Raw genomic sequence first — 15,446 nt, forward strand, 5'->3', positions numbered from 1 at the left:
AGTACACTTGTTATGAAGTACACTCCCTATACTTTATCTTGGCTGATATCATATGTTGTAGTATTATTATTGTTTCTTTTTTACTTTTCACAAAATGTCATATGGTTGGAATTATGAACGTTTATTTTATTTTATGGTCAGTGCATACTATAGCTGCATAACCATGAGTTAGCGGTTCGCAGAGAGAGCTTTGTACTGTAACTGCCTATTGCATAGAATATATCCATCTTACCACAAGGGGGCACACTGAGCCATTTTTATCACTAGCAGTATTACAGGATTCATGATTGTATTAAGTGTTTGTATCCAAAACACCATCTTCCCGTGAACTGTTTCAGTTCATAGCAAAATCCCTTTTATGTCTGAACTTGCAGATAATGCCTTCAGAATGTTGCAGGTAATGCCTTTTACAACATACTGTGCAGAAAATAAAGAGCTGTATCACAGCTGACTAGAGTATTGATCGGGGAGAATATATGTGTGTGAGATCTTCTGCCTCATCATCAGTAACTGTATGGTTCGTGGACAGCTTTGATACTACTGCTTGCCGTTGCATTTGTTCTGTTATCTAACTATGTCAATGAAATACATACTGTAGATGATGAGTGATGATGGTGTTGCAAATGCAATACATTTCCATACATCTCAGCTCAGAAGACGTTGAAGAACAAGAAGACGAGGAAGAAAAGCTGGAAGTTGTTGAGATTCGTGCCATGGGTTCTTCAATTAACTCAATTCAGTGATTAAATGTCTGGCCTGCTGTGACCATTTCCTGTCTGCCGTTCTCCTCTCCCCTCCCCTCCCCTCCTGCCCTTGGGTGAGTGAACAGGGGCAAATAACTATAGGCTACCATTGGTGACAGACCCTCTGTATCAGACCTGCGCCCTAATCTGGAAACACTGGGAGATGGTCACATTGTATGTGAGGAAATGGAGGTGACATTTAGCCACAGCATTAACTCCACTGAGGAATGCCAGGAATGCCATGCAGTTAGCAATGAATTGACTGGCCAGATTCGTTTTCGGTCCCTCCCCCTTTTTCTGAAAGCCTGCATGGAACATTACAGAGTGATGAGGAATACATGCTCTTCTCTCTCTCTCTCTCTCTCTCTCTCTCTCTCTCTCTCTCTCTCTCTCTCTCTCTCTCTTCTTGTTATCTTTCTCTCTCTCCCTCTCTCTCTCTCTGTCTCTCTCTCTTTGAATGATATATACTGTATATATATGATAACTCCTACACTAACTCTCCCCTCCCCAGCTGCTTTTTTCATCCAGCGCTCTGTGAAGGAGTGTGCTCCAGCTCACTGGTCTGTAAACCAGTCTAAAGACTTAAGCATACACTACTTTCCACTTTGGTCACATTCATGGAATTTTCATTCCCTCTCACTACCGCAAACCTCTTCAATTACTGCAACAACAAGGAGCATGGCCTTTTTCCAGTCTAATCAAAAACTCAACCAAGGCATGCCTTAGCAAGTTGTTCCCTCTGCGGAATCGGGGGGGTTGATGACTCGTATAAGGGTATGATTCGGTGTCTCAGATCTTGGTCTTTGTTGAATTTGATCTTCTTGATGTTTTGGACTTGTAGCTCACCTGAAGCTTTGGACTTGTAGCTCACCGTGGGGTTTTGGGCTTGTCTGGCCTGAACACTCGGTGGTGATTTTCCACGGGCTGATGTGATCAGAAATTGGGAAATTGTAATGCATGGAATGGAATGAGGAATGGTATTGTGTTTGATACCATTCCTAATTCCATCCCATGTATTACAATGAGCCCGTCCTCCGATTTGTCCTCCACCAGCCTCCCCTGGTATGTGCAGTAGGCACACACAGTGGGCACTGGCCTCAGGTCTCTGCTCTCTGCTCAGCCTGACTGGGCCCCAGAGCTGGGCAGGGAGTTACATGCTCATATCACACAGACAATGCAAATCAGCACCCAGACACAACACTGCAGAGCACACACTCTTGCTTCATACATACCACCCACTGATCTGGACTGATGGGTCTGTGACCGCTCTGCAAACAGGCATTAACTGAAAATAGCCCTGTGCGTTTCTCGCGGCCCAGCTGTTTGCCTCTTTACTAATGTTTTTTTTTCTATTTCTCTTTGGGTGATGTCATGCCATTGCATGCAGTATCCAGCTCAACTCAAAGATTAAGTTTCCGTTATGAAATCTCCACTTTCCCCTTGAACAACTGGTAGATTTTCCACTAATCTCTTTTATCCGGCCTGTTCTATAGGTAGCTATTTATAGCAATGGTCATAGATGTTGGTGAACAGCACCATTTATAACAACCGGTGATCACAAATTACAAACAGATTCTCTTTGGCTTCCTGGTCTCCTCTCCATCAGACAGTGAGGCAATGCACCACATACTCCCCTATTGACTATTCACAACTCTTGCATTCACAGGATTCCATGCACGTTGCCTAACTGCATTTCGTTGTCTCTGTACTTGTACTCTGCACAATGACAATAAAGTTGAATCTAATCTAATCTAATCTAATCTATAGTCTCTATTGTACTCCAGTCGTTGAAAGCGTGACATGCTGGGTTTCACACGTGAACCTGAGAAATATGATAATGATCATCACTGGCATTTCATTTCAAGGTTCAGACATTTTTGAATAGTCTGCTCCCAGGTTTAAACATCTGACATCGGAATGAGGAAATTGTCTTACTCGACCCTCAGTCCATTCAGACTTTGAAACACCTTTGGTATTCTTGCTACTTGAGGGACCACTACTGAAGTTGAGTTTAGGAGGAACAGCTAGAGAGCAAGAGCATGAATTTTGACAATTTTCTTGCTCAAATCGGGGGATTTGGCAAGTTCCAGAAGATCCTGTATATATGGATTAGCCTTCCCCATATTCTGCTGGCATTCCACATGCTGGTATCTGTCTTCACAGGCGCCGTCCCTCCTCATCTCTGTCGCTCCACCTGGCCCTCATCCCCGAGCACAGCCTCTTCCAAATGGAACTTCAGCCTGGTGGCCGGTCCTGACGATGACCCCAGCCTGTCCTGCTCGGCCCCCGGCTCCCCGCTGGCCCAGCTGAATCACAGCGGTGGCCTGGCCCTTAACGGCAGCCAAGCTGCCGGGGGCTGTCAAGGGGGCTGGGAATTCAGCAAAGAGACCTTCCATAGCACCATTGTAACTGAGGTGAGTGGCAACATAATAAAACCCAAAGGCGGCCCTCTCAGTCTGGGGCCCAAAGATGATCAACACCCTTGTACAAAAGTTCTCACATGAATTGATGTGATGTGAAGTCCCTAAGCAGCTTGGTATGTGGAGGTCTTTTTCCTCCTCCAGGGCCTTCGCTGCTTCTATGTACTGTAACAGTGTAGTGGCAGTGATGTCTGAGCCGGACTACAGGTGGTGGGAGAGAGGGCAGAGAGATGGACTCCTGTGGTTCAGGCATCCTCTAGGCCTCTCCAAAAGGCTTGGCCAGTTCCCCTTTGCCATGCTATGACATGTGGACCTGTAGGAGTTGGGGAGGATACAGTATGTGACTGGAATTTTATAATTGGGTGCCGTGGTGCTTCACACAGCCATGTAACGAACCCTCAACAGTGAAAGTAACCACAGTGGATAGGTCTCAGCACATAGAAACTGTTTTGATTCACAAACTCTAGCCTAGGCCCAAATCTCCACTGTGAGTCTCACTGTTGGAGGCGATGTGGATGATAACTTGGCCCTTCTGCATTCCAGGTGGCCCTTTTAGAGATGTAAATGAAATCCTCTGAGAAACAAGGCTCGCACGTGCTATCGCTCAGGGGCAACTTAGTAGGGCACAGTCAAAGTACAGACTCATGCTGGAGTGAAACACCTTCACCTTGATGTACTGTATAGTACTGTTTCTTTACAGATTATAGCTTTGGAATCAGAGACTTGCACAGTAGATGGTTGTCAAAGAATTAACAAGTAATGCAGCTTCTCAGTAATGTGACTTTTCAACTGAATAATGTCTTCTCTGATCTTGACAGTGGGATCTGGTGTGTGACAATGCCAATCTGAACTACATTGGCTCCTCAATCTACATGTTTGGCCTTCTCGTTGGCGCTGTGGTGTTCGGCTCCTTAGCTGATAAGTAAGTCTACAACATCTGTACAGTACTTCTTCAACCATTTGACACCCCAGTGTTCTTTGTTCTTACGTATGGTTCAGTTACAGTCCATTGAAGAGGATCCATGAAACATTTTGGTAACAAACTATATATCAGATTATGCAAAGTGAATATCAACAGCGAGAAATTATTTGCACTACATACATGATGTTTGTAAGTAAAAGTTCAGACTAAACTTATTTAGTAATATTGGGTAATCCTTTTTATGTTTTCCCTCACAACGTCTTTCACCAGGGCTACAATGAGCCCACAAATGCTATTACAAATATTGTTCATGTGAACTAGAAATGCACTTTGCAGCTTTTATTTCCAAGTGCATTTCCTCTGTGTATTTAGGGTTATATTTGCATCATATGGGTCAGACATTACATACAGTACAGAAATCTCTGCACAGAGATTTCAATAGTAGCAGCCTCATTAATTTATATTTATAGGCAGAGGCAGTGCTTTTCTTTGAAATGCCCTTTAACAAAATAGCAATAACAAATTTATAATTTGTAAATTTGTTATTGCTATTTTGTTAATATTTTGCTATTTAAATTTCTTGTCAATATTTGCTATTGTTTTTTATGTCCCATGCACCAACCTCACCAAGTCACTTTCCTGTATGTGCAAATATACTTGGGCAAATAAAATAATTCTGATTCTGATTCTGATTCTGATTAAAGAGTGAGTATAATTTTCATCACGTCCCACACTCTCCGCGAACTCAACACACCAGTGCTCTACAGTGAGTAAGAACACCTCAAGCCAAACCGTTTCAAGTGCTTTTGATGACCTCTCCTCTTGTTTCAGATATGGTCGCAGGCCCATCATCCTGGTTGGCCTGACCATTCAGGCAACCTTTGGGGTTAGTGCTGCGTTCGCCCCAAATTTCTACATCTACAGTTTTCTGCGCTTTGTGGTTGGAACAAGTATTTCTGCAGTCATCATGACCATGTTTGTTTTAGGTCAGTCTCCCATAACAACAAATAACATTTATAAAGTTCCACTATTCTCACTATTCTTTTATTCTGAATAATTGTATTGTGATCTGAGCAAATTAGGACTTTTTGATGCTGATCTGAATCCTCGATATACCCCCTTATTTTCTGTATGTTTGGACCCTGCTGTAGGCACTGAGTGGACGTGTTCAAAACACCGCATGCTGGCTGGTATCATTCCCAACTACTTCTTTGGGTCCGGTTACATTATCCTAGCAGGAATGGCCTACCTCATCCGAGACTGGCGCAAGCTCCAGCTGGCAATCTCAGTGCCCGGTTTCCTTTTCGTCTTCTACATCTGGTAAGTAGTGGAGGCTGGTCTTTTGTCTACATTCATCTATTTCAATTCATTCATTCGTCATGTTGTCCTTTGGGAAAATCTGTGATATCAGCCTTCCTATTTCAATTTCTAAATCCAACAAGACAAATTCTGAAGTGGACTGCACAAAAAGTTGTTAGTTGTTTAAGTGTGGGTCACTTGAACACCTCTCCTCTACATTATTAGGGTATTACCCAAGTCAGCACGCTGGTTAATGGCCAACCAGAGGAACAAGGAGGCCATGGATCTGCTCCGCAAGGCAGCTCTTATTAATGGGAAGCCCCTGCAGGATGATCTGGAGATATGTCAGGTGTGATTGGTTACGCTGTCAGCTGTGATTGATCCCACCTGCCTTGATAAAGGATATATGTACAGTACTGCTAGGCAGGTGGAAAATGCAAATGAACCTACTAATTATTCCTTCTTTGAAAACCACTGCCATAATCCTCTTAACACAGATTTTTTTTAGGGATACAAAGACACAGTGAAGATGGAGGAGAGGAAAAAGCACACAGTCCTGGATCTCATCCGTACTCCCAAAATGAGGAAGCACTCATTGATCATATTTTACCTGTGGTGAGTGTAATATCAAAAATGTTAGTCATGGTGAAATTGCTTGTGAAGCTGGCATGTGTTATAAGCCTCCAACCCATTCTCTTAGAGAGGCAGAGATTGCCGTAGATACTTTCGATTAAGGTCTCTCAGGGCACGTACTATGCTGTACCTCCTTAGGCAAACCACACCAGTTTTATTGAAGTTTCTGTTCAACATTCCATATTCATTGGTGCCAGTCAGAGTTAGATCATTATGAACTCTTACGCTTATGGGCTGATTTCACTTGATGTCACTGTCACCTACTGACAGAACCAGCTTCAGGGACTGGCTGAACCGGCTGAGTGAATGACTAATGGCCACATTCCATTACAATGTATTGTGCAAGCCATTGATATCTTGAGGACGCCGGATGACAGTTTGTGGTTAGGTAGCTCCCCAGTACACAGCAGTATACTGTAGTATAACTGTGGTACAACATTATTGTTGTCATCTGATACCTGCTAAAACTAAACATGCTATGATTAAAATGCACCTGCGTCATGCACTTGCTTTGTATGTGTGTGCGTGTGTGCATGTGTGTGTGTGTGTGCGTGTGCGTGCATACGTGTGTGTGTGTGTGTGTGTGTGTACAGTATGTAACCATTCTGCATGGTGGCTTGTATGGCCAACCAGAGGAAGAAAGAAGTTATGTTGCTGCTATCACAGTAGCATCTGCTGCATCCCCTCCCATGCCTAGAATGGAACAATGCCTCTCCAACTTTCTGTCTGTGTGTGTGTGTTCCAGGTTTGTCAATATGCTGGTCTACTATGGCTTGTCCCTGAACATCTCACACTTTGGGACGGACATCTACCTCACCCAGCTCATTTTTGGCCTGGTGGAGATGCCGGCTTGCACCATCGCCCTCTTCACCGTCAACCGGTCCAGGAGGATATCCCAGCTAGCCTTCCTTGCTGTGGGAGGCCTCGCCTGCCTGCTAACCATCTTCATCCCTGATGGTATGGACCATGCCATACAGAGCTCTGCTGCCTGCGTATTGGCCTTTAAAGGGACAGTTCACTTTGTTACACCTTAGTAGTCCAAGGACCAGGACAACCTGTTTCAATGGAAAGTCTTGTGGCTTGGAAGGCTTTTGGGCGAAACTGAGAAACATATGCAAGCTGCATTGATGCATGTGTTTAAGGAACCCCTTTTGTAGTAATGGAGTGGGAGTGGGTTAATGACCTAACCTCCTGGTCCAGGCCTCTCAGGGATGGGCTGTCAGCCTCACACCCAGCTCAGACCCCAGCCCTCTACTGTACTGGAATGCTGGAGATTGATCCACAGGGATGTAATGTAGGCTTAGCTACAGGTGTTATACTGTACCACTTACCCATTTCAATGCTGATACCCCATTACTTCTCTTCCAGACCTCTCCATTATAAGGACCATTCTGGCGTTTGTGGGGAAGTTTGGAATCACTGCCTCTGTGGTTATAATTTACATCTACTCATCTGAGGTGTTCCCAACTGTCATCAGGTGAGCATTAACCTGCCTAGATACCTAGATAGCGTTGTCTGCCTGCTCTGCTGACTAATGATAACTGCTGGGCTAGACCATAAGGTCACAACAAGTTCTAATAAGCCTTGCGGTTGTTTATAGTCCGTTACTCCTGTTGATACGTATTATCTCTGTGACCCTCATGTTTTTGTGAAGAAGGCTGAGGTATGTCATATGCAACATAACTATTATCTGTTGTCAGCAAGAAATAATTGATTCTTTTACACCACCTTCAAGGAACACCGAAAGCGTGTGTGACACCAAATCAAATCAAATCAAATCAAATCAATGTTTATATATCATGTACATAGATTACAGCCATAGACGACGCAATGAAATGCTTAGGGCAAGCTAGCTCCTCAACAATGCAGCAAACAACAATCAAACAACCAACATTGCAATACAATATAATAATAATAATAATAATAATAATAATAATAAAACAATGACATAAGGTGACAAAGGTGACACCATTGTGTTATAGGTTAATTGTAAATGTTGCTCATGTTTTCTTTCAACTGGATTGGACTTCATTTGTGTCATTTACATCATTTACTACACAACGAAAAATACCTCCTTGTAAAGCAGTTGCCAAAGCCTACACTTAATCAATAGGTATTTGAAAGCGCTCTGATAAGGACTGAGTCAACAGAAGTCACAAGTGTTTTGTGTTGATTCACGCACATCTGTCACTATCGTAGACCGTGTCCTGCCCTGTGTATGACCTTCCCTCCACATTCAACAGCTGAATGGAATCTATGAAAACGTACTGTGTCCATGTGTTTGTATCCTTGTGCAACGATACGCATGTTCTTAGCTTCTCCACTTCTTGGCCTGTTTGAGCAACACAAGCCACTAAGAAGGGAGACCACATAGCTAAGCTGCTGTTGTTAATTGTTTGGGGGACGTGGTGGTGGTGAAACCATTCTGGATCCTCAGCCTTTAATTACCCTGCTGTGAATGTAACAGTGTCTCTCTCTCTCTCTCTCTCTCTCTCTCTCTCTCTCTCTCTCTCTCTCTCTCTCTCTCTCTCTCTCTCTCTCTCTCTCTCTCTCTCTCTCTCTCTCTCTCTCTCTCTCTCTCTCTCTCTCTCTCTCTCTCTCTCTCTCTCTCTCTCTCTCTCTCTCTCTCTCTCTCTCTCTCTCTCTCTGGCTCACAGGCAGACTGGGATTGGTATGGGCTCCATGTGTGCCCGGGCAGGGGGAGTCCTGGCACCTATCATCTACCTCCTCAGGGGTATTAGTAAGGAGGCTCCCATGGTGCTGTTCGGACTGTGTTCTCTTGTAGGGGCGGCATTGACACTGCTGCTGCCTGAGACAGCCAACAAGCCCCTGCCGGACACTATAGAGGATGTGGAGGGAACCAACCCCTGGTCTGTTTGCACTAGCTCTGTTGTAACAAGAGGGAATAAGAACGTATTTTGTGCTTTGTGTCATTATATTTCTTAACCATTCTATTGTCTGGAAATATAGTCCTCAAAACAGGAGTGGGGAGTGAGTACTAGTTTTTTGACAGTGATAGCCTTTTAACCCCTGTCATTGTAGGATAATGATATGCTCATAACATGTTATGTTTTGTTATTAATGCTCATCACATGGTATTCTCTTTCCTTTTTTAGTGAGGAGGAGGTGATCATGACGCCAGTCCTCCATGAACAATGTCCAAAGAACCCGGACAGTATCATAAACTGAGAGAATGGAATGGAGCAAGGCATTTAATTTAAAAACACTTACATTCTGTGTGTAAAGTAGGGGGCCTTAAGAGCATCAACATCTGAAAGTGAGATGGATATCCTAGTACTGTGTGTGTCTTCCTTCATAATGGACGAAGAAATTCAAAATAAGGATGTTAACATGTTAACATGTTAATATTATGTGGTTTTGGGGATTTGATCATTGTCATTACAGTTTATGATTTGACAGGCATTGTTTGGTTGTCATTGGAAAGCTTGAGATCAAACCCTCAAATATGTGTTTTGAATTAATGCTTTTTAGGCAACCCACTGTAATATATAAGTGTCTCACTGGTGGTGGAAGATTTTAATTTAACACTGCCACTCTCTGGAGAAAAATGGTACCTGTTTCTTCTCTCAAAAATAAGGAAAAGATGTGCTTGACTCTGAATAAAGTTCAGTTTTGATTAAAGTGTCTTTGGGTGCTGTATAGCCCAGGGTTGATCATACGGTCAGCACTCTCAAATATAATTCTATAATATAAATTATGTTTGAGAGGGCTGGCCGTATTATTTACTTATTTCTTCTCTGACAGCTGATATACAGTATATTACTGTAAGGATAAAGAGTTTCTATGAGTTACATCGCCATTAGTGTTTTTATGCATTCATATACATTTGTATGTATTTGTTTTGTTTTACATTGACTAAACCAAAGTAGGACTTTGAATATGAATTATTATTTAACACCATTTGTATAATAACGTATTGTTAACAGATTTGTATCATTTCATATTACAAACACAGAGGGGTTTTTTAGATCTTTGGGGGCAACCAAAGATAGTACAGGTTATTTCCCTCCTATCTCAGGAGGCCTCACCAGATGCCAGTGCTATTAGGTTCCGCTTTTTTACAAGGAACAACTGCAGGTTCTGTGTTCGGAGTAGCTGGCACAGGCATGCATGGCTGTCAATGATTGACTGGCCTGGGGACATTAGACAACAACTGGCAGTTCAATTAGACTAGAACAGAGGCTCTCAAGAGGCAACAGCTGCAAGTGCCCATCCCCATCCACAGGGAGAGATCTACTTTGTCTGTAAAAGCTTTGCTGAATATTTAATGCTTGTAGTTGCACTGTTTGTAGCATGCGGAGTTATCCTAAAACTCAGATATGAAAGGATAGGCCTATATTCTAAGAAATGCCTGGGTGTTTTGCAGATGTTTTCAGACCTCAAAAAGGAATCGAATGTCAAGTCCACCTCCCATGCTATCGGTTGCGTAGATTCAGCTATATGCCTAAAAACATGGAAAAAATAAGGGCAAAGATCAAATCAAGACATAAGAAGGTGCCTATACTGGGACATACAGTACTGCATAAGCCATGGCTGCTGCATACATGCATGTTGAGACTATTGGTTTCATGAGATTTGGCTTCAGCAGCAGAGGGTGCTCTAACGCAAGGGTAATCTCAGAGTGTGGTACAATTGACTGTAAAAAAAATACATAAGGGTAAAACCATACGTCTATGTGGGCATACAACCAATGGGTACAATTGTGAGAAAAACATTTTGATCTCCCCTAAAGACAACTTTAATTGAGAACACCATTCTAATTGATGCATAAGACCTGTGCCATCTCTCTTTCAATGTTATCTTATTCCACACATTCACACACAACAACAACTTGTCCACTAAACCCACACTATTCTAATGTAGCCTCGGTGGAAATGCTTTTGATGCAAAAGTCTCAAATAGCCCACTGACATAGACCTGTTTATCCTCTCTCTCTCCCCCCCCCCCCCCCCCCCCCCCCGCCACACTCAGAGTGTCTCTCATTGGCTCAAAGTATTGTCAATCAGTTCGCTGGTCCCGTAGCTTTCATTGTGGCCCTGCAAGGCCAACGCCATCACACTCAGCGGCTACAGCGACTGGGTCGGAACGCAAATCGCACACGATTCTGTATTGTCAAAAAACTGAAGAATAGCTCATATTTTACAACTGCAATGGAATACATCTGCCCGGTTAACTAGACGAGTTTGAATCGGTAAGAAACCATTTTGTCCTTTACTGTCTTATTTTATTTGAATCGCCCTCTATTGCCTACTCCCATGCGAAATGAATTACTTTGATTTTAAATGGCCAACGCATAAACAGCATATCAATGAGGTATTTAATTGTCACCAACTCCGTTGTTTGGATAAGGGACAAGATCTTTTGACTGTACCTTTGAGTTTTGAAATGTTTTCAAGAGCAAAACATCTTAGGCTATGTGTTATTATCGCCAAAGAACGGACAAAATGCATGGACTAATTAGACAGTTTGCCTACCCTTGAACACGTTGTGTGTCATTCATCAGAAATAACAACATAAAATCACTGCAGATTATATCTGCAAAAATAGCCGCACATCTTAGGAGCCATATGTCGCATTCCGCTCGGTGGATAGTTTACTATTCCATCAACACGCTATGTCATTCATGCATGTCTAAATGCATGAAGGATACACTCAATGTTCAATGTACTTTAACTTAGCCGCTACATGGTGATTGAACAGCTTCGTTGAATATGAATACCGCTTGTAGGCTACAAGTGAAAAGTTAATGTTCGCAAATTGAGAGTTGTCAATTAACAGTTTCAAACATGTCTGGTGCTTATTCAATTTTGTGAATGTGCCTCTGGAGTATTTCATTCCAACTGTGCTACTCTACCGAAAATATGAACATTGGCAATTATAGTCATGTACGGAGTATGTCAAAGTTGTAACAAGACTTAGTGACTAATCCAGAATAACAATGTTATTATGCATATTTCAAATGATTCTAATTGCATGATGCCTCCATCATATTATTCTCCGTAGTTGTGCCTTGGCTTGGTGCGACCTCCTCAAATATGAATTCTGCTTGAGAGCATCCCTCCATCTATATGAATAGACAAAGCTGTTTTTGTGAAATTGCCTCACACTTTAATTTGATAATTGGGATCAATTGTAAAAGCTGACCTTCAGCTAAAATCAGCTCATAATAAATGGACTTAAGTTACCTCCTCTGTAAAGCATAGGTTTTCATGTTCAACTAGTTGTTCCATTGTTGTTACACACATTTTAGATATACAGTTTGGCTATATTTGGTCACACAAACAGAATATTTCTTCTGCACAGGAAGTATGTGTTATAACATGAGAGACCCATCTATTTGGTCCCTCAAGCAGGTTAAACGTTTTTTCTGACATTGTCCCTTTTTGTGTATTTCATTGCACAATGATTGTTATCTTCATTTAGGTTGCTAGTTTGAATAATGTTTTCCGGTATGGAAGCTGATGTCAGTACTATCTTGTCTTCTTCATCATCTCTTGGTTTCCTCTTGAAGTTGCTTACTATTTCAGTGACATCCTGCACTGGTACTTAAATAAGAATGATTGCTTTTTACGATTCTTGGGATGTATATTTCTAACATATTGAAGAAGTGTACTTTTGGACAGTTCCTTTTGGGTTTCAGACATAGGACTATTATCTCTATTTTCAGAAATCCTGTTTCCGTTGGTTTTTGACCTATGCCAGGGGTTGGCAGAGAGATTGCTGACTTGACTTACCAGAAATCCTACATAACAAAGCTGAGCTGCTTGTATTACAATTGTAGAACGCAGGTCCACATGTTTGGCTTGATGTCAGGTATGGATGGTATAGTATCATTGTTTTGTCTATGAAGCCTGTCAGCAGGCTGCTGCTGCAATCTCTGCAAGATGCACAAAGATAGCCTTGGAAACCACAGAAATCACTGTTCATCCTGAAACATCAACTTTTATAGAAGCCACAAATACAAACAACAGGGTTCACACTCTTTTAATTGAGTGCTGATCTTGATGAGGCAGGCAAAATCTTGTCACAGTAATTCACCACTTGGCACCTGGACCCCTGTCTGCAGTATGTAAGCCTAGTCAGACAGGATGGTGCTGGGTCTCATCCTCCAACCCTGTAGAGCTGTGCTGCCAAACCACCATGTTTCTGCTCACTGTTGTGTTTATCCTGTGACAGCATGGGATGCTGGTGCTCTCTTCTGTCATACCGGAAACAAAACCGCGACGGCACATTCACACGGTAGTCAGACATACACACAGTGATCATACTGTCTGTACTCGCTTCTGTTCATCATCTGCTCTCATCTTAACTGGGATACGTAGCACCATATAAAGTACAACAGTTTGTCCAGCATGACAACCTACTGCAGAGTCATTCTCAGCCTAATCAATCACAGTCACGGTTAGGCAATTTGAAAGGGCTGAATGTGTCACTTTAATCACTTGTGCTTAAGATTTGACAATTTGGTTAAGTGGCGTCACGTTTTTGAGAGCTACTGTATACTCTTTTCTGTGTGACGTCCTCTCACCCTGTTCCTCTGAAGGCGGGGTCTATTTGGAACTGTCCGTGAACAGGCCTGTATCAGTGGTGCTGATGTCATCACATAGCGGCCGAGCCCACAGTGATGGTCAGATGGGCTCAGGTCGTGCGTGGGCTCTCTGAGCTGCCTCTCTGTGTTCAGCACCAGGCCACTGCTCTGGAGGTCAGGGAGCGCAACAATGCTGCCCTTTGTGTCATAGTACATCTAGTGGGGAGATGAAAGATGTCTCTGTGTCTCTGTGTGTTTTTGTTCACTCATTGACATGCTGATAGGCTCAAATTAAGTACTTTTTACAGATGAGTAAATGTTTAGCTATGGATGAATGCAGAGTATGACTGAGCTGGTTGACATGTGAGAGCAAGAGATCATATGGTCCCCCTCCATGTGCAACTTGAACAGTAGCGTTAAGAAGGGCTGGTGTTTTACAGTAGCATTTGAAGATTTCCTAGAATCTCCCTGAAAGAATAACATGAAAATAACACCATTGAAAACCAACCATATGCCATTGTAGCAGTAATATCATGGGATGAAATGATGTGTTAAACTGATATGCTTGCATGAAAGATTGTCATAAACAGGGTTAACTGATGCCTATGGAGATGGCCATCTTGGGAATATTCCTTCAAAGGAATTCAATTAGCTGGAACTGTTTGTCTAACATCAAGTCCCCAGAGATCAAAGCAGATATCATCACACACAAACAGACACAATCGCCATTATAAACCCATACAGTTCTCCCGCGTGTGTGTGTGTGTGTGTGTGTGTGTGTGTGTGTGTCTGTGGAAGAAATATAAACGAGTTTCAGTTGAGACTTCTGATAACTGATTACTGGGTTCATCCAAATGAAAAGCATTACATTTCCTTAACTTCAATTGTAAGGCTCTTTCGGTTTGATAGCAGCAGGGCCTTCTCCGTTTGTCTATTTTTAGGCTAATCTCTCTTTTTTTTAAATATCTTCAACACCAATTTACCCTTCATCTTTAATGCAGGCCTGTATTCAGGAGTTTTACAGTGTTCTGGTGCTCCTTTGAGCTAACAGGCAAGACTATATTTAAAATCATATAGCTGAATGAATAGGCCTACATGGATTCTGCCAACCACTAACCCAAATATTCTTACCACTGCAAGTCGTGGAGCAGCAATGGTAGGTTCTTATAACAGGTTTCCGCCACATGCTGCTGTCTGAACAACTAGCCAAATCTACACCACATCATCTGGAGCTTTCAGCACAGCTGGGAGCACAACAGATACGCATATTTCCTGCAGAAAAATTAAGAGAATATACAGTAACTTCATACTGATTACTTTAGGGGGTGTAAGTATTATGTGATAAGATTAGACTTGTGTATATATCCTTTATTTATCCAAGTAACACTAATCCTAACCCTAAATTGAGACTGAGATTGAGAAAGAAATCTATTTTTCAAGGGAGCCCTGCTAACTTACTTCACTTGTAGCACGTATAAATGGTAAACATTTGAGTGGCTTTACCACTCCATATTAAAGTATGAATCACGTGGGCGGTGTTGTCTGCACTGAGAAAGAGAATGGAGGGAGAATACAGTCGGCCCACAATATGTTAATGAGTGAGTAATTTATTAATGATATGTTGCCCTGATGGCAAGTGCACTGATGTTAACTGTTTGCATTTTCAGGGGAAAACAAAAGTGTTCTGTTAATGTATGTTTATGGCCCAGAGAGTTTCATGCATATTTAATGCTTTTAAACTTGCAGTCTGAGTTTAATGTCATGAATACACGTGTGTTACAAAGGCTCTGTTCTGTCTCAACAATACAGGACCTCTCTGTCTTCGGAGCGGGTGCTGCTGTGTAAAAACGCAATGTTGATTTTCAGTGTTATGAATTTCT

At 42.3% G+C, this 15,446-nt stretch overlaps 2 protein-coding genes across 4 annotated transcripts in view; both read left to right on the top strand.

Annotated features, from left to right (window-relative positions):
* Positions 1–2,766: 2,766 nt before the first annotated feature.
* On the top strand, positions 2,767–9,659 carry LOC310818525 (organic cation transporter protein). Of its 2 annotated transcripts, XM_083689499.1 has the most exons (10): positions 2,767–3,157; positions 3,982–4,085; positions 4,917–5,071; positions 5,237–5,405; positions 5,610–5,733; positions 5,893–5,999; positions 6,763–6,974; positions 7,386–7,494; positions 8,675–8,887; positions 9,134–9,659. In XM_083689499.1, the coding sequence occupies exons 1-10, from the start codon at positions 2,783–2,785 to the stop codon at positions 9,204–9,206; spliced, it is 1,641 nt and encodes a 546-aa protein (XP_083545625.1). In that variant the 5' UTR covers positions 2,767–2,782; the 3' UTR covers positions 9,207–9,659. The 2 variants fall into 2 exon arrangements, with proteins under 2 accessions (XP_083545625.1, XP_083545624.1); XM_083689498.1 differs by lacking the exon at positions 9,134–9,659 and having other exon boundaries at positions 8,675–9,125.
* A 1,444-nt stretch (positions 9,660–11,103) lies between these two features.
* Positions 11,104–15,446, top strand: part of fynb (FYN proto-oncogene, Src family tyrosine kinase b) — a 36,745-nt gene continuing 32,402 nt past the window's right edge. For both annotated transcript variants that reach the window (XM_083688997.1, XM_083688996.1), the window contains exon 1: positions 11,104–11,229. The gene's annotated coding sequence lies outside the window, so the exon portion shown is untranslated. The remainder of the gene's footprint in view (positions 11,230–15,446) is intronic.

This window comes from Argentina silus (assembly GCF_951799395.1).
Source record: "Argentina silus genome assembly, chromosome: 17".
Lineage (NCBI taxonomy): Eukaryota > Metazoa > Chordata > Actinopteri > Argentiniformes > Argentinidae > Argentina > Argentina silus.